A 20,223-nucleotide genomic window follows, 5' to 3' on the forward strand; every position below is an offset into this window, starting at 1 on the left:
ACGCTTCTATATGTTATACCTATATATACACACATACGTATACGTATATATACACACATACGTATATATATACCTATATATACACACATACGTATTCCTTCGATTTGCAACTTTTCCAAGCGCTACTCCCTCCGTGTCTACACTAGAGGGCAGAAAAGAGCAGCAGCTGCACGGAGCTGCTTTTGGTTTGGTTTGTTTTTTAACTTCAAAAACCCACCCCAAACCCTTTTTCTCCCCCACTGCTCCAAATCTTTCTTTTTCCTCTTTCCAAAGTCCAGAGGCGAGTTCCTTGTGGCGGAAGAACACCGGTATCTGCATCTGCAAAAGCAGAAAGAGTCTCCACTCGTGTGCGCCTGCTCTACCGCCACCAGGCAATAGCTGACCAAAGCCCCTGTGCCTTAGAGGTGGGGAAGGAAAGAAAGAGGGGGGATCGTATCCCCCCCACAACTGAGATTTTTCTTTTTTAAGAGGGTGGGTGCGAGGGAGAGAAAGGAGACGCGTGTCGGGATCCCATTCTAAGGCTGCAGCTGCGGCGGCGACACCCGCGTCCGGCGGCGATCATGCGGGCGCTTCGCTTCCCAATGTGCCGTTTCTTTTCTCCTTCCTCCCCTCCTTTTTTCCCAAGGCACCCGCGATCGGAGACTTAAATGGGATTTAAAAGTCCTCCTCCTCCTCCGCCAGCGACCAAGGGACTGCTGCAGCGAAGAGCGCGAGCGCAACGGGAGCGAGGCGAAGGGGGATCTCTGGGGCTGCGGAGCTGAAGAGCCCCGTCCAAGGGAGGGAGGGTGGGAGGAGGGCAGGCAGGCAGGCGGGGGGTTCGAGGGGAAAAGGATGCGCCCCCAAGGCAGCTTTCTGAGGGATCGCAGCGAAACAATGCACTAAAACGTGATGAAGCTGGAATTAGCACCGCTCTCCAAACTCAAAGCAGCGGCGGCCGCAGCAGCAGCAGCAGCGAGCAGGGGGTGAGTAGAAAGACTGGAGCTGGAGGTGAGAATGGTACGGGCACGAGTGCTTCTGGTGTGTGTGTGTGTGTGTGTGTGTGTCGCCCCCCCCCCGCTGCAGAATTTGCACCCCAAACGCAGCGAGGCTGGTTCTTAAACCACCTTTATAAAAGTTTTTAAAAAAGTAAATGGAGGGTTGCACTTTGCCCAGTTGGTGCAGTTAGATAGTTTTATTTATTTGATTTAGTAGAATCTTAGAATTGCAGAGTTGGAAGGGGCTCCAAGGGTCATCTAGTCCAACCCCCTGCTATGCAGGGATCTCAACTAAAGCATCCATGACAGATGGCCATCCAACCTCTGCTTAGAAACCGCCAAAGAAGGAGAGTCCACCACCTTCTGAGGGAGTCTGTTACACTGTTGAACTGCTCCTACCATCAAAAAGTTCTTCCTGATGTTTAGTCTCCTTTCTTGAAAGTTGAAGCAATTGGTTTGGGACCTGCTGTCCTGAGCAGGAGAAAACAAGCTTGCATTATCTACCATGTGATAGGCCTTCAAGTATTTAAAGATGGTATCATATATCCTCTTTACCAGGCTAAACATACCCAATTCCATCAACTGTTCCTCATAATGCTTGGTTTCTAGACCCCTGGTCATCTTGGTTGCCCTTCTCTGCACACGTTCCAGCTTGCCAACATCCTTCTTAAACTGTGATGCCCAGAAATGGACACAGTACTCCAGGTGTGGTCTGACCAAGGTAGAAGAGAGCATGATTGTTACTTCCCTTAATCTGGACACTAAAATACTTCAGTTGATGCAGCCTAAAAGAACATTCACCTTTTTTACTGCTGCATCACACTGTCAACGTGACTTCACAGGGGAAGAGGTGTAGCACAGTGATAGAGCATCATCCCCAGCATCTCTGGGTAGAGCTGGGAAAGACCCTTCCCTGCCTTTTCATCCAGTCTATGTAATGCTGACCTTAACAGACCAGTGGTCTGATTTGGTGTTAGTCAGCATCCTAGATTGTTCCTCTTTAATTCAGCCCTTTATTCAGAACCATGAGGACTGGAATCTATTCATGTTCACGGGGAGGGATTTATGGGAAGAGCATCTGCTCTGCATTGCCGAGAGTCCCAGTTTCGACCTCCAATGGCCTCTCCAGGTATGACTGGGAATGTCCCCTGCCCAGAACCCAGGGCAGCTGCTGCCAATCAGTGTTGGCAACACTGAGCTATACGGACCAATGGTCTGACTCAGTATGAGGCAGCTTCTTATGTTCCTGTTTCACTTATGAATTGCTTCCCATGAAACATCACCAAATGATTAAAACACACACACACTATTATAATATCACACACACAACACACATGTACATAATTATACACATACATACATTTACACACACACACTATGTGTGTGTGTGTGTATGTGTGTGTATGTATATATATATATATATAAAACAAATTTTAAATTCATTTCAGGTACAGGCTGGGCCTAAAAGGAAACCCCACTTTAAAAAGTGGAGACTGTAGACTGAAAAGCCCACCCGTCTTTAGATGGTGGTGTGCATTAGATGTGGTAAGCCAGTACTGCTTATGCTTAGGGAACTTACAGCTTGTTCTTTGCCCCCAAAGACCCACTCTTCCCATAAGACAATCTGAAGCAAGCGAAGGAAAAAACAAAGAAGGCTGTAAGGGCTGTAAGATCATCAGGTCTAGAGTATAAAATTTCCTAACTGCAGTTCCGATCAATGGACAGGCAGAGATGCAAGATCTGAGGATGAGGGGATCTCTCTCTTTCTCTTTCTATCTGATCAAGGAGAGTGGCACCATCAGAATAGGCACAGGTCTGGTCTCCTGCCTGGCAGAATGAACAGCCCTGAAGTAAACAAACCAATACACATTGCTATCCAATAGTGCCCCCCCCCCCATAATGCCATTTGAAGCAAAACACATTTCCATCTTAAGGGGACAGGGCAGGGCAGACCATCAAACATTTGAGAGCCTCCAATGACCTAACTGTATCCCTGACCAAGGAACAGCAGAGAGGTGTGTGAAATCTGGCCATGGGAGATATGTGTGTGTGTGTGTGTTGACATGTAAGGGTATGTAGTTTTGGTGTACTTTGGGGGAAATCTGCTTTGGCTAAGGGCAAAAAATGAGTGATTTTTTTTAGAAAACCAACTGTTCCCAGGCAGGACTGTCGGAAGATTGAAATGCAAAGGTCTGGAAAAGGTTGATGGAAGGTGTATGTGTGTGTGTGTGTGTGTTATATTGTCTACTCTAGTGGAGGAGGAAAGAGAGAGATGCAAGAACCTGGAATGGGTGGTTGGGGAGTGAACTTATTTAAAAGGCCTTTCTTAGCTCCCTGAGGTGAGAGGAAGGAAGGGAGGAAGGAAGGATTCCCTAAGATGACTTTTGTCTATGTGAGAATGTGGTATAGGGATTGTGCCCTCTTCTTTTGAGTTGATCATCATTGGGGGGAAAAACCCAGTAACTAATAATAGTTATCTGCATCAGAAAGTTGTGTTCCTGTACCTTCATCTCCCCTCAGGAAGAGGGGGTAGGGACAGGTAGCAAAGGGTTAAACCTCACAGTCACCAAGGCAGAAATCCTAAGCATGGATCATGGGCCTGTGATGCAGAAGTGTTGTGGAGGGCAAGGATTAGGTGTGCAAGAAGACCTCTTGCTTTCAGAATCTATAACCTCCCTTCCTCAAAATGTGTCATGCTTCCTGGAGATATATGCTTTGCATGCAGAAGGTCCCAGGTTCAGTCTCCTACATCTTCAGGTGGGACTGGCAGTGTCTGCTGCAGAGCTGCTGCCAATCAGTATAGACAGTATTGAGCTGGCTGAACCAATGGTCAAACTTAGTATAACTTCCTGTTGTCCATTAGGAGTATTTATAGCTTAGCGGCAAAGCACATGCTTTGCATTCAGAAGGTCCCACTGTCCCATGTTCAACCTCTGGCAGGGGGAAACTTGGCCTGAGATGCTGGAGAGCTGCTGCCAGTTAGAGTCAGGGTGCAATGCTGGATGCGGTGGAGCAAAACTCAGTGCTGGAGTATTTAGCTTTGCAGGTGGAAGGTCCAAAGTTCAGCCTCCAGTTGTGAGACCTTCCTCATTGAGGAGGTATTGGCCACAGTTGGGCAGGCTTCACCAGCACTCTCAAGGTCTTTTGGACCCCAGGTCCCATCACACTTGAGCACTGGCCATTCTGGACAGGTTTCACGGGAGTTGCAGTCCAACATATCGACGGCACCAGGTTGAAGAGGTCTGCAGCAAACTATTGCAGGTCGGATCAATCGTATGCTCAGCAGAAACTGCAACATAGAACACTGTCTTACACCAAGTCAGACAACCAGTGCATTTAGCTTAGCACTGTCTACAGACCTCAGCAGCTGCCCAGAGTCTTCTCAGGCAGGGATTTCCCCCCAGTCATAGCTGGAGGTGCCAGGGACTGAACCTGGAACCTTCTACCTGCAATGTTAGGTGCTCTGCCACTCATATAATACTGAACTGTGGCAGTAACCCTAAGCATAAAGCATTCCAGCCCCCTGTTTTGAATTAATTGGGAGCTCAGGAAGCTGCCTTCTACTAAACAAACCATTGGTCTACTGAGGTCAGTGTCAACAGCAACTCTTCAGGTTGGGGATTGAACCTGGGATCTTCTGCATGCAAAGCAGATGCTCTGCTCTTGAGCTGTGGGCCTTCTCTTCTAAGGGAGTGTGCAAGTGAAGTACCTCTTATTGTGACAGAGAGTGCTGATAGTTAAAGAGATTAGGTAGCACCAATTGACAGGAAGCAACTTCTGCCTGAGACCTTGGAGGGTTGCTGCTAGAGTAGATGACAGCCTGGCCTGGTATAACACAGCTTCCAATATCTGCATGCTCTGGTTACGTCGTCCTCAGCACAAGCTAATTTTTAAATGCATATTTGGCAGATTGTGTGAGTCTGCCAATGATTGACTCTGCAGAAAAGTAGTGGTGGTGGGGGGGAAGAGAACCACACACAAACACACACACACACACACAGAGAGAGAGAGCGAGAGAGAGAGAGAGAGACATTTCTGTTTTGCCCAGACTTGGCTTCAGCATGTCTGAAAGCCTCGGAACGGCTCCTCCTTTTTGCCCAGGTATACCTGCCTGCCATCTCTGTTGAGTCCCGTCCCCCCCAGGAGCTAGGTGTTTGCGTTTTGCAAGGGAAACACCTGCCTGGCTTTAGAGCTGGCTCTGAATGGGAGTGGTGGATGATTGCAGCTTTCAGGGGGAAGAGAGAAGTGGAAAGGGACTGAGCTGGAAAAGGGAATCCTAAGATTTATCAAAGGGAGGGGGAAGAGAGACCAAGCATGTGTGCGAGAGAGAGAGAGAGAGAGAGAGAGCGCACAGGTGGATGGTTGCCATTATGGGGAAACGCATACATGTAAACCTGCCTTATACAGAGCCGGACCCATTGGATCATCAAACCCAGTGCTGGCTTTCCAGAGTTTCAGGCTGAAGTCATTCCCAGCCATACCTGGAGATGCCAGGAATTGAGCCTGGGGTCTTCTGCATGCCCTTTCCCTAACAATAAAAACAAGGTTCCAGCTTATCCAGAGCTAGAGCACCACTGCCTGATATTTATATTTTTGCTTCTTAGCAGCAAGACAGCCTCTAAATGGTTTTCAAGCATCATAATAGATATTGATATAACAAGTAGTGTGACTAAAAATAAGCAAACCGGCAATAGCAAATAAAACAGTAACTCCCTCCCCCGCCCCCTGCTGCCAAGCAAAAAAGAGAAGGAAACCTAAGAGCACATTTAGAAAACACCTTTAAGGGCCGGGCATCACCACCCCCTTCACCCTCTCTCTTGCCAAGGCACATGTTGACTGATGGCTGCTGAGGCTTCGTTGGACGGCCTTCAGAACCCAGCACCTGGGTAGGCAATTGCAGCCGTCCCTGATGGCAAATGCGACACAGCCCCACCAACCTCCGTCTCCCCTCAGTAATGCATTGGTCACTCAGACCTGTAACATATCAGCTCTTAAGTGCACGGCCAGCTGGTCGTCTATGACCTCCAGAAACATGTTTGTAAGCATGGGTGGAAGCATGGAGGTGTGGGGGGCGGGGGCGGGGGCGGGGAGGATAAACCAGTGATGGGGAACCTCTGACCCATGGAATTATTTGGGCTCAACCTGCCCTCCGTCTGGTGTCATATACAAGCCAAAACAGCTGGGCCAAAAGGTTTGTAAGCACCAACAACGAGCAAGTCACCCACATGTCAAACTTGGCAAGGTGTGTGTGTGTGTGTGTGTGTGTGTAGGGGGGTGTGTGTGTGTGTGTAAAAGATAAGAACTTAGCCTGCTGGCTGCATCCAGTCCCCCCCTCCCCCAAGGGGTAGCTGGGAAGCAAGGAACCTGTGGCCTGCCTGATGTCACTGGTAGCCCCTTCAGCATGGCCAGTGGTCTACACCTGGAGGGCTGTGTACTCAGCACAGCTAATAAAAGGAAAAATAGAAATAAGGAAAACCCTACCTTGAAAGTTTGCCCCTCTCAGTTACAGGCCTGATAATTGAAAGCTGGCTTTGCTTTTTCATGGAAATGGAGGGGAGGGTGGGGGGTTGTTGCCAGTGCTTTCCTGGAAGCAGGTTCTCTCCCCACCCCTCACACTTTTCCTGTGGTGCTGTGACTCTCCTTCATGTTTCAGGTTCAAATGCTGCTGGCTGCCTACAACCAATGTAAGCCAGCCAATGTGCTACTATGGGAAGGTTGTGGATCACTGTGTGCCAGTAGAACCCTGGCTAATTCATTGCCTTTTTTTGTTACAGGCTCCGCTTGCTAACCATATTCTCCTTTTCTTTAGCTGGTGACCTGTTACTGGAAGTTTGTGTCTGAAGATATTTTGAAACTGAAGTAGGCTAATTTTTGTGTTTTCTTCTTTTTAGGGGATTCCCTTTTTTCTGGACCGTTTTCTATTTCACCTGTTTCCTAGGATTCACACAGGGAGGTCCTGAAGGTAAATTTCAATTTTGAGAATTTCCCACTCACTTCAATTTTGAGAGTCCTTTCCCACTCACTTTGGTAGGGGGTGGGTGGGTGAAGAACAGTCTTTTATCAAGCAAATCATTGATTGCTTTTCTCCTTGAAGCACTCAAGGCAAGGTAGGAAACATAAAAGCAGGGGTGGGCACCCTCTATCCTCTGATCTGCGCCTTGAGAAGTACATAGAGCTGAAAGGGGAAGTGGAAAACTTCCAACTTCCAACTTCCTCCTTCAGCTCTATGTATTTTTCAAGAGGAAAAAACATGGCCACCTAAACTACCTCATCACCAAGGGTACCATAGCGTTCACAGGCACCATTTTAGCGACCCCTGGTTTAACAAGGAATTTATACTTGGTTGTGCTTCTGTTGCCACAGAACACCTGCTACTCCTGTGTAGGGGAATGAGTGTACAGGGAGAGGAGCAGGGCCACCCTCTCAGCCCTCCCTGAGTGCATCTGCTTTCCCCACATCCATATGTTGCAGAAGAACAAAACCCAGCATGTGAGCTGCTGTTCTTGAGTAGGGGGGAATAGCATAATCAGGACACACAACCAGGTGTTCCAGTTGCACGGAGCTCCTACTTGTGAGCCGAAGCTCAGATATTAAGTTTTCTTCACACACAACTGCAGCCAACACGTCACCGTGAGTGAGAAAGATATGATGCCCGGGACAGCAGTTAAAGCAGAACCATGCTTTTCTCTCATATGAATAGGGATAAAGATGTCCAGCAATGTGCAGTGCCTTGATACATGGTAATGTTTGGAGTAGTGGCTCGTGTACTAGGGGGAAAAGAAGATGGAAGAGGACAAAAATTGAACAAAAATTGTAACTTCTAACAAGTATGGCTTGTATCCAGTGTTAGATCTACTCAGGGTAGCCTTGTTGAAATTAACATACATGTCTAACTTAGGTTCTACTTAGTTGGATACAACCCTATATTCATCAGCAAATTTAGAAATAATTGCCATTTAAATAGATATGCAATGTGTTTCACCCTAGTGGGAGAGGCTGTGACCAGGTGACCCTGTGGCACCTCAGTCTGCTGCCCAGATGTTATGGTTGCTGGGGAACTTTGTGACCCTTGCTGCTGCTTCTGATGATTGTTTACCTTTATGCTGGGCTTAGGCTGATGAGTCCTTCAAATAGAGGACCATCCTCTAAAGTAGGCTGTGTGGCCACCCTACTTATGGGGTGGGTTAAGTTGGAAAAGGCATAGTGTGCTGTTATACTAATACTGTGCATGGCTTTCCCCTGATACAGGGGCGTCGCTGGGGAGGGGCGGTGGGGGCGGGACGCCCCCAGTGACAGGGTGAGCAGCGGCGGGTGGGGGTGTCAAGCGGCGGCCCCTCCCGCCACTCCCACGCGCCGCCGCTCCCTCCGTCACCCCCGGAGCAGCAGCACATGGATGGGGTGCTTCTGCCGCTTTTTTTCGGCGGGGGGGGGGCGACCCGCGAGGGGGGTTGTCACCCCCTCCTCGCTGGTCACCCCCCCCCGCCGAAAAAAACCGCTGGGGGGGGCGGGGAAAGCCTGGAAAGGAAGCAGAGCAGGCGCGTTTAAGCGCCGCTCTGCTTCTTTTTCCGCTTTCCGCCGCTTTTTTTTCGGCGGGGGGGGGGGGGCGACCAGCGAGGTGGGGGTCACCCTTGTCACTCCCTCCTCGCTGGTCACCACCCCCCCCGCCGAAAAAACCGCGGGGGGGGGGCGGGGAAAGCCTGGAAAGGAAGCAGAGCAGGCGCGTTTCAGCGCCGCTCTGCTTCTTTTTCCGCTTTCCGCCGCTTTTTTGGGGGGGGGGGGGGCGACCAGCGAGGTGGGGGTCACCCTTGTCACTCCCTCCTCGCTGGTCACCACCACCCCCCCGCCGAAAAAAACCGCGGGGGGGGGCGGGGAAAGCCTGGAAAGGAAGCAGAGCAGGCGCGTTTAAGCGCCGCTCTACTTCTTTTTCCGCTTTCCGCCGCTTTTTTTCGGCGGGGGGGGCGACCAGCGAGGTGGGGGTCACCCGTCACCCCCTCCTCGCTGGTCACCACCACCCCCCCCCGCCGAAAAAAAGCCTCGGAAAGGGGGAAATCCCCCCTTTCTATATACACGTGCGTCGTGACGTCATGATGACGTCACGGCGCGCGCGTCGTGCCCCTCCCCCAGGGGGTGCCTCTGCGCTGCCGCCGCCCCCAGCAGCGCAGAGGCTAGCGACGCCACTGCCCTGATATACACTAGAGGTGAAAGTTACCCACTTTCCCCCTGCCAGATAATTATGTTTGATAGGGTTGGGATGCTGGGTGGCTAGAAATGGAGGAAGTCTGCTGCATATGTATACAAGCTCATCTTGCACCTGCAAGGTCTTTTTGGACTCTTCCCTGTGAAAAAGAATCTGATAGTAGTGTGCAGCTGGGACAACTCATCTTTGATTGAACCATAACCTAGTTGACAACACATCAAGTAATTGAAGGCTGGTGGTGTTAGGATGCTGCCTTGTGTCAATTCAGACCATTGGTCTATCTAGCTCAGTATTGTCTACACTGACTGGCAGTGGCTCTCCAGGGTTTCAGGCCTGGGACTCCCCCATTCTACTTGTAGATGTCAGGGATTGAACATGGGACTCGCTGCATGCAAAGCATATGCTCTGCCACTGAATGATGGCCTTCCTGCCTGTTGATGGTTCTGCATTGTTTACAGGTGGTTGTACTTGAATTGATGGTCCTGACTTGCACTTAATGTTCTTATTGGTGCGTCCCACATCTATTATCATTATCATTAACACTGCTCAGAAGGGAAGGCCTATTGAATTGAGTGGGGCTTATTCCCGGGTAAGTGGGGTTAGAATGGCAGCATTGGGCTCTGAAGTACTAATGAGTGTTGGTCTCCAATGGCTGGAAACCTCAAGCATCCTTCTATCCTTGCTCATCCATCACTCCTGAAGTTTGAACTAGAACTCAGTTGTGAGCAAACTTTATGCTTGCAGAATCTATCTTGTTTTATTTGTGCTAGAATCTCAAGATCCATCAAATTAAACCTGATGCAAAAAAAAAATGTATACTGAAGTTAGAATTAAGCAACTTTAAGCACTGAAATATGTTTTCAGTGCCAGATTTGAACAGACCTCAGGGTCCTCCATTCCTGGTTCCCCTATTCATTTAGTCAACATAATTGAAAAAATGAGTCATTTTGTTGCTGTCATAGTTAAGCAATTGGACGGTGGAAACTGACCAATCTACTGCAAATCATGCTGTGATCTACCAGGAGATCTAGACATTCTTTCTTCTGCCTCACTCCGCAAAGTAGATGGTGTGTAGGTCCTTCTCATCTTCCCATTAATGCAGGTCATGGCTTGGCCTCTTTGCTTGTCCTTCAGAACCATTTCCTCCTCTTTCCCTGCCTTCACTGAAGAGGGTTTATAATTCAGCAAACACATTCCATATGCCATATGGAATGGGTTTGCTGAGTTATGGAGCTATCTCAGGCAGCGAAGGAGTAGGAAAAATGCACTCTTTCTGCTACAAGAGAGAATGGGTTTTCTCCCATTCAAAGTGGCTGCAGCCTGAATATGTGGTTAGTGGGTCTTCTTGTTTCTGCTGCCGCCACATGTTCCACTTCCAAAATGTTAGGGGGTGTCACGATTCAGCCCCAGCCCAGATCTCAAACCCCAGGTCTCCTCAAGAGGAGCTAGACTTGCCAGTCAGTGGTGGCTCTTTGCCATTGGGACTAGCATGGAGGAAGGCAAGGAAGGCCCAAAAGTAGGTGGAGCCAGAGACAATGACGGGCAGAGCCAACTAATTCTAGTTTTGCTCCCATCCTACTCCCTGCTGAGTTCTCCAAGGGCAACACTAAGGCTAAGAGAGAGGAAACTGACATACAGGGACTGGTTGTAGGTAAGAAGTCTGGCAAGTGGGGTCTAGCTGAGGGCAGAAAGCTTGGTTGGGCAGTGTACCAGTCGCCCAAAGGAACTGTTCTTCACTGCCTCCAGCAGTCTCCACATTGAATCTGAGTTCCCCTGCTCCAGGACTAGCATTCCCCTTCCCACAACCCAACAACCAGCTGCCTCGGTTCCTGCCCGGCTTTCAGACCTGCCCATCTTGTGTCTCTCAAGGGCACAGGAGCAGAGGAAACAGTGAGCCACACAGGAACATCAGAGCCACTTCCAAAATGCCTGGCTAGCTGCATGTAAGGCTATTCAGGAGGAAGAGGAAATGCATGGAAGCACCAGCCTGGATCAGGGCCTGTGAGACAGGAAGGGGTGGGACCCTCCAGTTCCTTTGTAAAATTGCCGGCTGAGCTGCTTCGTTGCTGAAGCAACAGTTTCTTTCAAGCTGCTGTCCCTCTGCTCCAAATGCCAGATGCTGGGAATCACAAGTGGGGAGAGTTGCTGTTGAACTCAGGTCCTGCTTGCGGGGTTCCCTTAATGGGCATCTTGTTGGCCACTGTAATTGCAGGATGCCAGACTATTTAAAGGGTAAAGGGACCCCTGACCATTAGGTCCAGTCGTAGATGACTCTGGGGTTGCGACACTCATCTCACTTTATTGGCCGAGGGAGACGGTGTACAGCTTCCGGGTCATGCGGCCAGGATGACTAAGCCGCTTCTGGTGAACCAGAACAGCACACGGAAACGCTGTTTACCTTCCCACCGGAGTGGTACCTATTTATCTACTTGCACTTTGACGTGCTTTTGAATTGCTAGGTGGGCAGGAGCATGGACCGAGCAACGGGAGCTCACCCCGTGGCAGGGATTTGAACCCCAAACCTTCTGATCGGCAAACCCTAGGCTCTGTTTAGGTTTAGACCACAGCGCCACCCGCGTCCCAGACTATTTATTTATTATTAATTTGAGTTATTACCTACCCTTCACCCTAAGGCCCCAGAACAGATTACAGCAATTAAACATGCAATTATAGAACAAATAAGCAATTGCAATAATCACATAAGGAAAGTGTAATTACAAATAAAAAGTTCCATATATAAAACAATTTAAAATAATTCCACGTGTAAGAGCAATGCGATTTCATATACAGATGCAGACTGGGGTGGTGATCTCAGCATATGTGGGTGGTTGGAAGAGAAAGGCGGAAGGGCCTTTGGCTTGATCCTGCAGGGCTCTGCTTATCTTCTTAGGGAGAGTATATGGACACAGTTATCTGTGCCCCAATAATGGCCAGGCAGGATTACTGCAGTGTTGGGGATTCCAGTCTGTGGGCACCAAAGGGCCTACAGAGATCTACCAGGACACCCACCAGGCATGCTAATCTCCTTTGACCAGATTAAAATTTATAATGGCAGTGTGAGGGTCTCCTCACTCCCCAAAGCATTGCTCCTGCTGCCAGTGGCTGCTAGCCACTATGGCATGCCTCTGAATCCTAGTTGCTGGGAATCACTAGGAGATACAGCAATATTGCACTGAGGTTCTGCTGGAGAGCTATCCACTGGGGCGTCTGGTTAGCCCCTGTGAGAACAGGGTGCTGGAGTAGAGGGGCTTTGGCCTGATCCAGCAGAACTCTTTTTGTGGTCTCAAGTTCCAAACTCCAGCCTTCCTTATCTGGGGAAACAGAGGTCATATTTGGCCCATGCATTTAAAGCACTGGGATACCGTTCTAAACAGCCATGGCTTCCCGCCAAATAATTTTGGGAGCTGTAGTTTGCTAAGGGTGCTGAGACCCCTTGTACAATTATCAGTCCCTCTTCATGAGGAACTATGGAAATGGTGAGGGGAATGGTGGTCCTTCTTATAGCACTCTGAAACTCTACAACTCCCAGAGTTCTTTGGCCACAACTATTTTAAGGGGCATCATAGTGCTTGAAATGTGTGGTGTGAATGTGGCCAGACACATAGGGAATCAGCAAAAAATTGCTAGGGAGGGGGTTGGCCCTGGCCTGTAGGCCAGCTGCTGGTCACTATTGCCGTATGGCATGGCTTGATCTCAGAGAACATGCTTTACTATGCTGTGTTCTCTCTGCTTGTTAGCCTCCCCTTTTGCTTTACGATGATGGCACACAGAGCTTTCCATTCGGCTGACAGCCCAGCAATATTATAATGAGTTTCATCTGTTGCTGGCAATTCCCTTGGGGACATTGTGCCGGAGAATAGTTGGCTCTGCTGCGTTCCAGAAGGTCATTTGTCGGCCTAGTTCTTTTTTAATAAAATACTATCACACTGCACTGACACTTAACAATCAAACTTCTCTCTCTCTCTCTCTCTCTCTCTCTCTCTCTCTCTCTCTCTCTCTCTCTCTCATTCCTGGGTGGGGAAAAGAAAGCCTATGAAGATATGTGTGGGGTTTAGGCTGGGGACCTGAGCAACCTGCCCCATCCACGGGGCCACTCAGGTGTGAGACTGGCAGCTGGGTGCAGGAAGATCAAAACTGTTTGGCTGCTGAGGTCACCTAGTGAGTTTCATAGCTGGGTGGTAAGGTGATCACTTATAGCTTGTAAAAGATGGGGACTCAGATTTGCATAAAATTTGCATATGCTGATTCATCATAAAGGAGAATGTTAGCTGCTTTGAGACTCCTTAGGGTAGTGATAAAGGGGGATATCAAATCCAAACTCCTCCTCCTCCTCCTCCTCCTCCTCCTCCTCCTCTCGCCAGGGGAGGGCTGTGACCAAGGCGACCTGTTTGCCTGCTCAGTTTGCTCTTCAACTGTTGTCCACAATGGATGGGCAATTTCAGAGCTCTCCTGTTTTCCTTTGTTAGTGTACTTTATTTTGAAATTAGACCACCCTTCAAAGAGAGAATACTTTAGAACTAAAGGCTGCCCTCCGTAGAGAAGGTCACATGGCCACTGTACTAGAGCAGGGATATGAACCTGGGTCTCTGTCAGTGACCCTAACCACTGCACTAAACAGTTGTGAAAGGAAGGGATGAATAAAGACTGACTCCTACAAGTTTGTGCAACATACTGTCTTGTACACTGAGTAACACTCGATGACTTGTGGATGAAGGGCTGATGACTGGCAATACAAATCTCTAAGGGCTGTTTCATAAGCTCAGGGTCTGGCTGGATGTGGTCACTTAGCGACAAGCCTGTGCTTGCATGAAATCCATTACAACAGTAATTGATAAGAGTAGATGAGTAGATAGAAAAGTACAGCGGTAATTAATACATGGTGGTAGCCCACTAAGAACTCACATAACCCAGACCCTCCACTTGTCCCTATTTTTCAGGGACGTCCCTGATTTAGAGCAGCCATCCTGGTTTCTGATTTGATCCTGGAATGTCCCACTTTTCCTAAGGATGTCCCTATTTTCATTGGAGAAATGTTGAAAGGGTATGGAGTTACCAGACCCCCCAAGCTGTTTGAAGGCAATTCTGTATATTGAAGGTTTTTTTAAATGTTTAATTATGTTTTTATATACATCTACATTGGTACCTCGGTTTAAGAACAGTCCGGTTTAAGAACGATTCGGTTTACAAACTCCGCAAAACCAAAAATAGTGTCCTGATTTGAGAACTTTACCTCGGTCTAAGAACAGAATCTGAACGGTGGAAGAGCACCGGTGGCGGGAAGTCTCATTAGGGAAAGCGCGCCTCAGTTTAAGAACGGACTTCAGGAATATATATATATATATAGTGTGTGTGTGTGTGTGTATACATATACACATTTTTAAGAAAAATCTCAAAGCGGTTACAGCATATTAAATCAGTAAGTCAATAAAACAATCTGAAGAAAGTCGAGTATAGAGTCAAAGCAACATAACAGAAAACTATTATCTTAAAGATTTCAAAATAGAATATTACAAAGGAGGTCAACTACAGAATACATATTTAACATAGTAGGGCTGGTGAGTCAGGGCCCGCCCCCCTAGGCCAGATGGAAAGGGCCTTGCGGGGAGCGGCCTTCGCACCCACTACTGGGCGATGTTCCTTCGGCCTCATGAGGAGCCTCTTCAGGACATCCCTATTTTCACTGTAGAAATGGAGGGTAGGAATAACTTCTGCGCTGAAAGAGCTGCAACTGGTGGCCTGCTTTCCTCCAGGCACAATTCAGGGTACTCCAGAGTGAGGCCACCAGTTGCAGCCCCTTTAGCGGTTATGTGAGTTCTCAGTGTTTCAAGTCCTAAAAGACTTGGGCCTCAAATATCTGAAATGCCGCCTCCATCCCTATAGACCCTCTTGGATGTAAAGATTGTCAGAGCGGGCCCTCTTGGTAGCTCCACCATCTTCAAAATTGTGGGGAATAGTGGCCTGGGAGAGGGCATTCTCTGTGGTAGCTCCTTAGCTGTGAAATTCCCTCCTTACAGAAGTATGTCTGGCACTTTCAATGTGTAGCTTTCGTCATATGCTGGTCTCTGATTACTCTCTCTCTCTCTCTCTCTCTCTCTCTCACACACACACACACACACACACACATTCTGCACCCTTTGCTTATTTATTTGGTCTTTGTCTATTTTTCTTTCCATCCAGAGGACGGGATGTTTGGCGGCAGGGAGATTTTCCATACAACACACACAACCTTTTATATAAGCATATATAATCTTAGGACCAACACCATTATTCTAATTATTATTCTAATCTAATAGTAAATTTTCACTGATTTTAATATTGTATTTTTTTAAAAAAACATTCTTGTAACTAGCTCATGAGACCTTATGGTAAAGAACGGGTAAGAAATCTAAATGATAATGTAAACTAATAAATAAAATCCGAGGGCGGGAGGAACTCCTGAGATGTTCCCCCTTTTAAGGATAACCAAAAGGAGTCACTGTGCTATTGCCACAGCTGCCTTGTTGGTATGCATCGTCGGTATGCATCCCCTGGATTTATGCACGGTTTGAGGGAATTGGAAGACCTTCCTGTGTCATCAGCAGGCAACGAGTGTTTTAAGGCTCTTGGCAGGTTGCTGAAGCCTTTGAAAGGGGCCTGCTGTTCAAGTCTCTTTTTTTTTTCTCTCTCTCTCCCCCCCCCCCACCCCCAGGTCTGTCTCCAACTTTAAGGTAGACACCCTTGCAGTGTGGCCCTCTCTTACAGAAATGGGCCTTGGTAGCCTTATCCAGCACTGGTGGGAAGCAGCGCCAGGATCTGAGCTCAGCTGCTGTGCTGGATCTAAACTGCCACTTTAATTTCCCACAATACTCCTGCCCTAGCATTGCTCTGGGGCACTGTGGGGAATTTAAGTGGTGGTTGAGAGACACAGGTATCTGGCATGGCCAGGATCATTGGGCAAGTGTCACCATAGTGGTGGATCTTGCCTGGATCCTATCCTGATGCTGGACTTCCATGACTTATTTCCTCCACCTGGGAGAACTCAGAATATTTGTTCGTTCAATTTGGTCCAGGCCTTCCTCCAAGTAAAACAGGGCAGTCTATACCGGCCCCTACAATATTACCTGGCTACAGCCCTGTGAGGTTAATTAGGGCTAGGGTAAGGGGGTGTACTTTGGAATCAGTTGCCCTCATGGACATGCCAGCCCATATCTTGCCACCCCCTGATATAATTTGGATTATCCATTTCTAGGGAGAATCCAGTCAGGGTTGTTGTTGTTGTTGTTTTTAACAAAAGCCCTGTGTTTGTGATATCTTAGTGACAATATTCAGCTCTTTCTGGGATGCTCAAAGTAACTAGTTCAAATGAGTATCATGGTTTGAGGTGGGATTTCAACCCCAAGTCTTGCTGGATCCTAGGATGACATTCTAACCTGTAGTTGCCAACCTTTTGGATCTCTGGGCACATTTACAAATTGAGGGAACTGCTGTGGACACCTCACATATGCCATAACTAAGCATGCATCACAAACTTTTCCAGGTTGGGGGGAACCTCAGGCCCAGGGACCAAATATGGCTCTTCAGGCATCTCAGTCTGCCCCTTGGACTTCACCCCAGGCCACATGGCCTCACTAGCCATACCCTCTTTCCTCAGGCCACATCAAAAGTTCAAAGGTAAAATTTATGTTTGTCGCTCTTCGCACCTTTGCCTCTGGCCTCACATGTGCCCCTGCAAGAGTCCCTATCCTTGACTTGTGGTATTGGCTACAACACAACGATTCTTTGAAGCCCCATCTTAGCAGGGGGAGGGGACCAGGTTAACTCCCACAGATGCATGCTCTAACTATTATGCAACACTACTACATCTATTGTTTGTGGTCTTGTTCCGCATCTTTTCTATCAGAAGTGTGTGGGTTGTTGTTGTTGTTGGTGGTGGTGGTAATATCAGGCAGATACTTTCCTCAGTCTCCCTGTTTTGCTCCTGGAAGAGTTTTATAGAGATATAGCAGTGACTTTAGGAGCAATATGAGTGGCAAAATTGTGCTTTAAAATATGCAGGGAAGAGGGGGAAAAGGTGTGGAGACTGAAAATAAGGAAGTTTCTTGAAGCTGAGCCTGTTTATCAATTTTTGCAAAACATAAAGCAAGAGAGAGAGATATATATATAATGTAATCTCCCTCCTCCCTGTCCGATTTATTACTTCCTCACATAAGAGATGAACATCTGGTGAAATCACTTAAGCAAACATTTTTCAGTCTGCGCTGTATGCTAACATTGACAAAAGGAGGACTAAAATATTTAGCTGTTTCCCTCTCTCTTTTGGGGAATGACCATACTAATATACTGTACTGGAGTTCTCACTGATGTTTCTCCACTCCCAGTGGACCTAGGGAGTGCTGACATGTTTCTAGTCTGGCAATAGGCCCTGTGACACACATGTAACCATCTCCATCTTATTTATTTATTTAAATATGTATAGACCTCATTTTCATTAAAAAAATATGGCAAACCAGTATACATCATACAAAATTACAGTAAGAGAAATAAAAATGCTAGTAAAACCGTCACATTGCAAAGGACTGAATAGCACAGTTCTTAGAAGACATCTATTTTTTTTATAACAATTTATTGAGTTTTAGCAATAAAGACACACATAATACAACACACACTACAAAAAACAAAACTACGAAACAATACAAAAAAGAAAACTTACACACACTTATTTAGCTATCCTTATCCTCTTTCTAAACAATATTTTGGGACTTCCTCACGTCCTCTCTTCTGCGTTCATTTCTAATCTTTAGTAACTTTGTAACATTGTAAAGTCTTCCTTCTTACAACTAATCTAATCTTACACATCCTAATCATTTTACCTAAAATCTTATTCCTAATAAAATAAACATTATACAACTCCAACTTCTTATATCCTCTCTTAACTTAACTTCTGATTACTATAGCCTAAATATCTTCTGATTCCAATTTCATATATTTATTAATCACATCCTTTCAAATAATTATGCATTTCTTCCAATTCTCTTACACCGTTTCCCCCCCTCTGGTTTCGGAATTCCGTGGTCAGCTATCCATGTTTCTCCTTTAGAAAGAATCTACCTTCACCCCACACCTTTCCTAACCATTCTAACCCTTCCCCTTTCCCTTCCCATCCCCCCCAGATCTCTCCCCCCCAAAAAATCCTCTCTTTCCAGCTCCAGCTCCTTCATCTTCTTTTATTTCACTCATGCCCAATTCTGAACTTGACATTCTTAGTTGAATCTTCTTCTTATCCAGGTTGTATCTTACTTCTTGGTGGGCAACAACTCTAAGATAGTCATATAGTATCTCTTCTTTATTCTCTGTTACATGTTGCATTTTCTTCTGTTGCTGTCCTTGAACTCTTGGCCTCTCACTCCAAGAGCTCTCTGATCTGTCCAGACTCTGGGCTCCAAGCCTCTCACACTTAAAGAGCCCTTCTTGTTTTTCTGATAATACATTCTCGTAGTCCACATCTTCTTCAGTAGTTTTACACAATTCTGCAACCTTTTCATCCGGTAAATTCAAAGTGCTATCTGCAAAAACAGTTCCAATCTGGGCAAACTTCTCTATAACCCTCTGCTCAAGAGCTTCACATTTCTGTTGGATCAAATCACACTCTGCTAGGAGCCTCTGCTGGAAAGCTGTGAGTGTTGTGTCTTCCATTCTATCTGCTTCAAGGACACCGTGGGGTTTGAAAAACAGGAAATGGTGGGGTCTCAGTAACTTTCCTAGTCGCCATTTACAGTCTGACCCGAACTCCTTAGCCCAGAGGGTTAGTGGTAACTTCTCCTTTAATTTGTAATCCACAGGAAGAAATAAATCATAATACTCAGTTTTACCCCCAACTGTTTGCAAAATCAGCGATCCACTTAAAAGCAAGTCTTTCGCGGCTGCAGCTTTTAGTTGTTACTTTGATCTTGCTGCTGTCAGAGAGAGACAGACTTCCTCTTTTAATCTCTCCCCATAAGCCGAATTTCAACAAATTTTAAAAACGAATTGCGCTCAGTACTTACAGAGTCCTTCTTTTTAATCCAAATCGGGGAAAAGCAAAACGCTCATAAGCCGCCAGCAGCCTCTGCTTTGTGTAGTCGGGGAAGTGGTAGATCCTCAGTACTGCGCCGGAGCCCCGCTTGCTTGAACAGACCTTACTAGGTCTACTCAAGAGCAAGGACATCGCTTCTTGTACCCGCTGGATCCCAGGTCCTCAGGACACCCCTCCTGAGGTTTTTACGGAGCCCGCAGTAACCCCTGACCCGAAAACACCGGAGCCCCCTCAGAGATGAGAGGGCTCCCGACTGAACGGAATGGCGCTTCACCGGAAGTCAGTTCTTAGAAGACATCTAAATGGGGGCAGGAACATGATGGGATAGGGGTCACCAACATGATGCTCACAAAAAGTCTCCTCCTTTTCTGTTTGTTCTGGCTCAGCCACTTCTACACCCCACCCCCCATAGCAGCCATTTTGTGTTGTTGTTGATTAAATTTGTATACCGCCCATCATCCATAGATGTCAGGGTAATTCACAGCATAAAAATACAATATAAAAACACAAAATACATAATGAAAGCAAGAACAAAACAAAACAATACAATACAAGACGCACCTCTCCCACCCCTTCCCACTTGCCTCCCCACGGCAACCATTTTGTGACTTGGTGCCCACAGTATTTTCTGAAAATTCCAAATGAAAATCCCCCTTGACCCCAAAAAGTTGATGGCCCTAGTATAGAACATGACTAATTAAGACAATCCAATCCAACACAATTAACATACAACCATCTAAATTGATCTTTTAAAAGCAGCCCAAATCAACCACTGAAAGCCCATTTGATATTTTTTTTTAAATAAGTGTTTTAGTTTTCATTTAAAAGGCAGCAACAAGGTAGCTGGCTGAATCTCAACTGGCTAAATTTTCTAGCACTGTCGAGCCACCACAAAGAAGTGTGTGTGCCTGACTCACAGCTAGGGTAAGGTTACAGTGGGCAGGGCCCCTTTAGTCAATGTCAAAGCTCAGGTGGGGGGATGTGTGTGTGTGTGTGTGTGT

The 20,223-nt window shown here is 47.1% G+C and overlaps 1 protein-coding gene across 1 annotated transcript in view; it reads left to right on the forward strand.

Moving 5' to 3' along the window:
* The first annotated feature begins 809 nt into the window (after window positions 1-809).
* Window positions 810-20,223, forward strand: part of COL27A1 (collagen type XXVII alpha 1 chain) — a 247,580-nt gene continuing 228,166 nt past the window's right edge. The window contains exons 1-2 of the mRNA XM_033137129.1: window positions 810-962; window positions 6,866-6,936. Of these exons, the coding sequence (XP_032993020.1) occupies window positions 889-962; window positions 6,866-6,936 (145 nt within the window). The 5' untranslated portion in view covers window positions 810-888. The remainder of the gene's footprint in view (window positions 963-6,865; window positions 6,937-20,223) is intronic.

This window comes from Lacerta agilis, chromosome Z (assembly GCF_009819535.1).
Source record: "Lacerta agilis isolate rLacAgi1 chromosome Z, rLacAgi1.pri, whole genome shotgun sequence".
Taxonomy (NCBI): Eukaryota; Metazoa; Chordata; class Lepidosauria; order Squamata; family Lacertidae; genus Lacerta; species Lacerta agilis.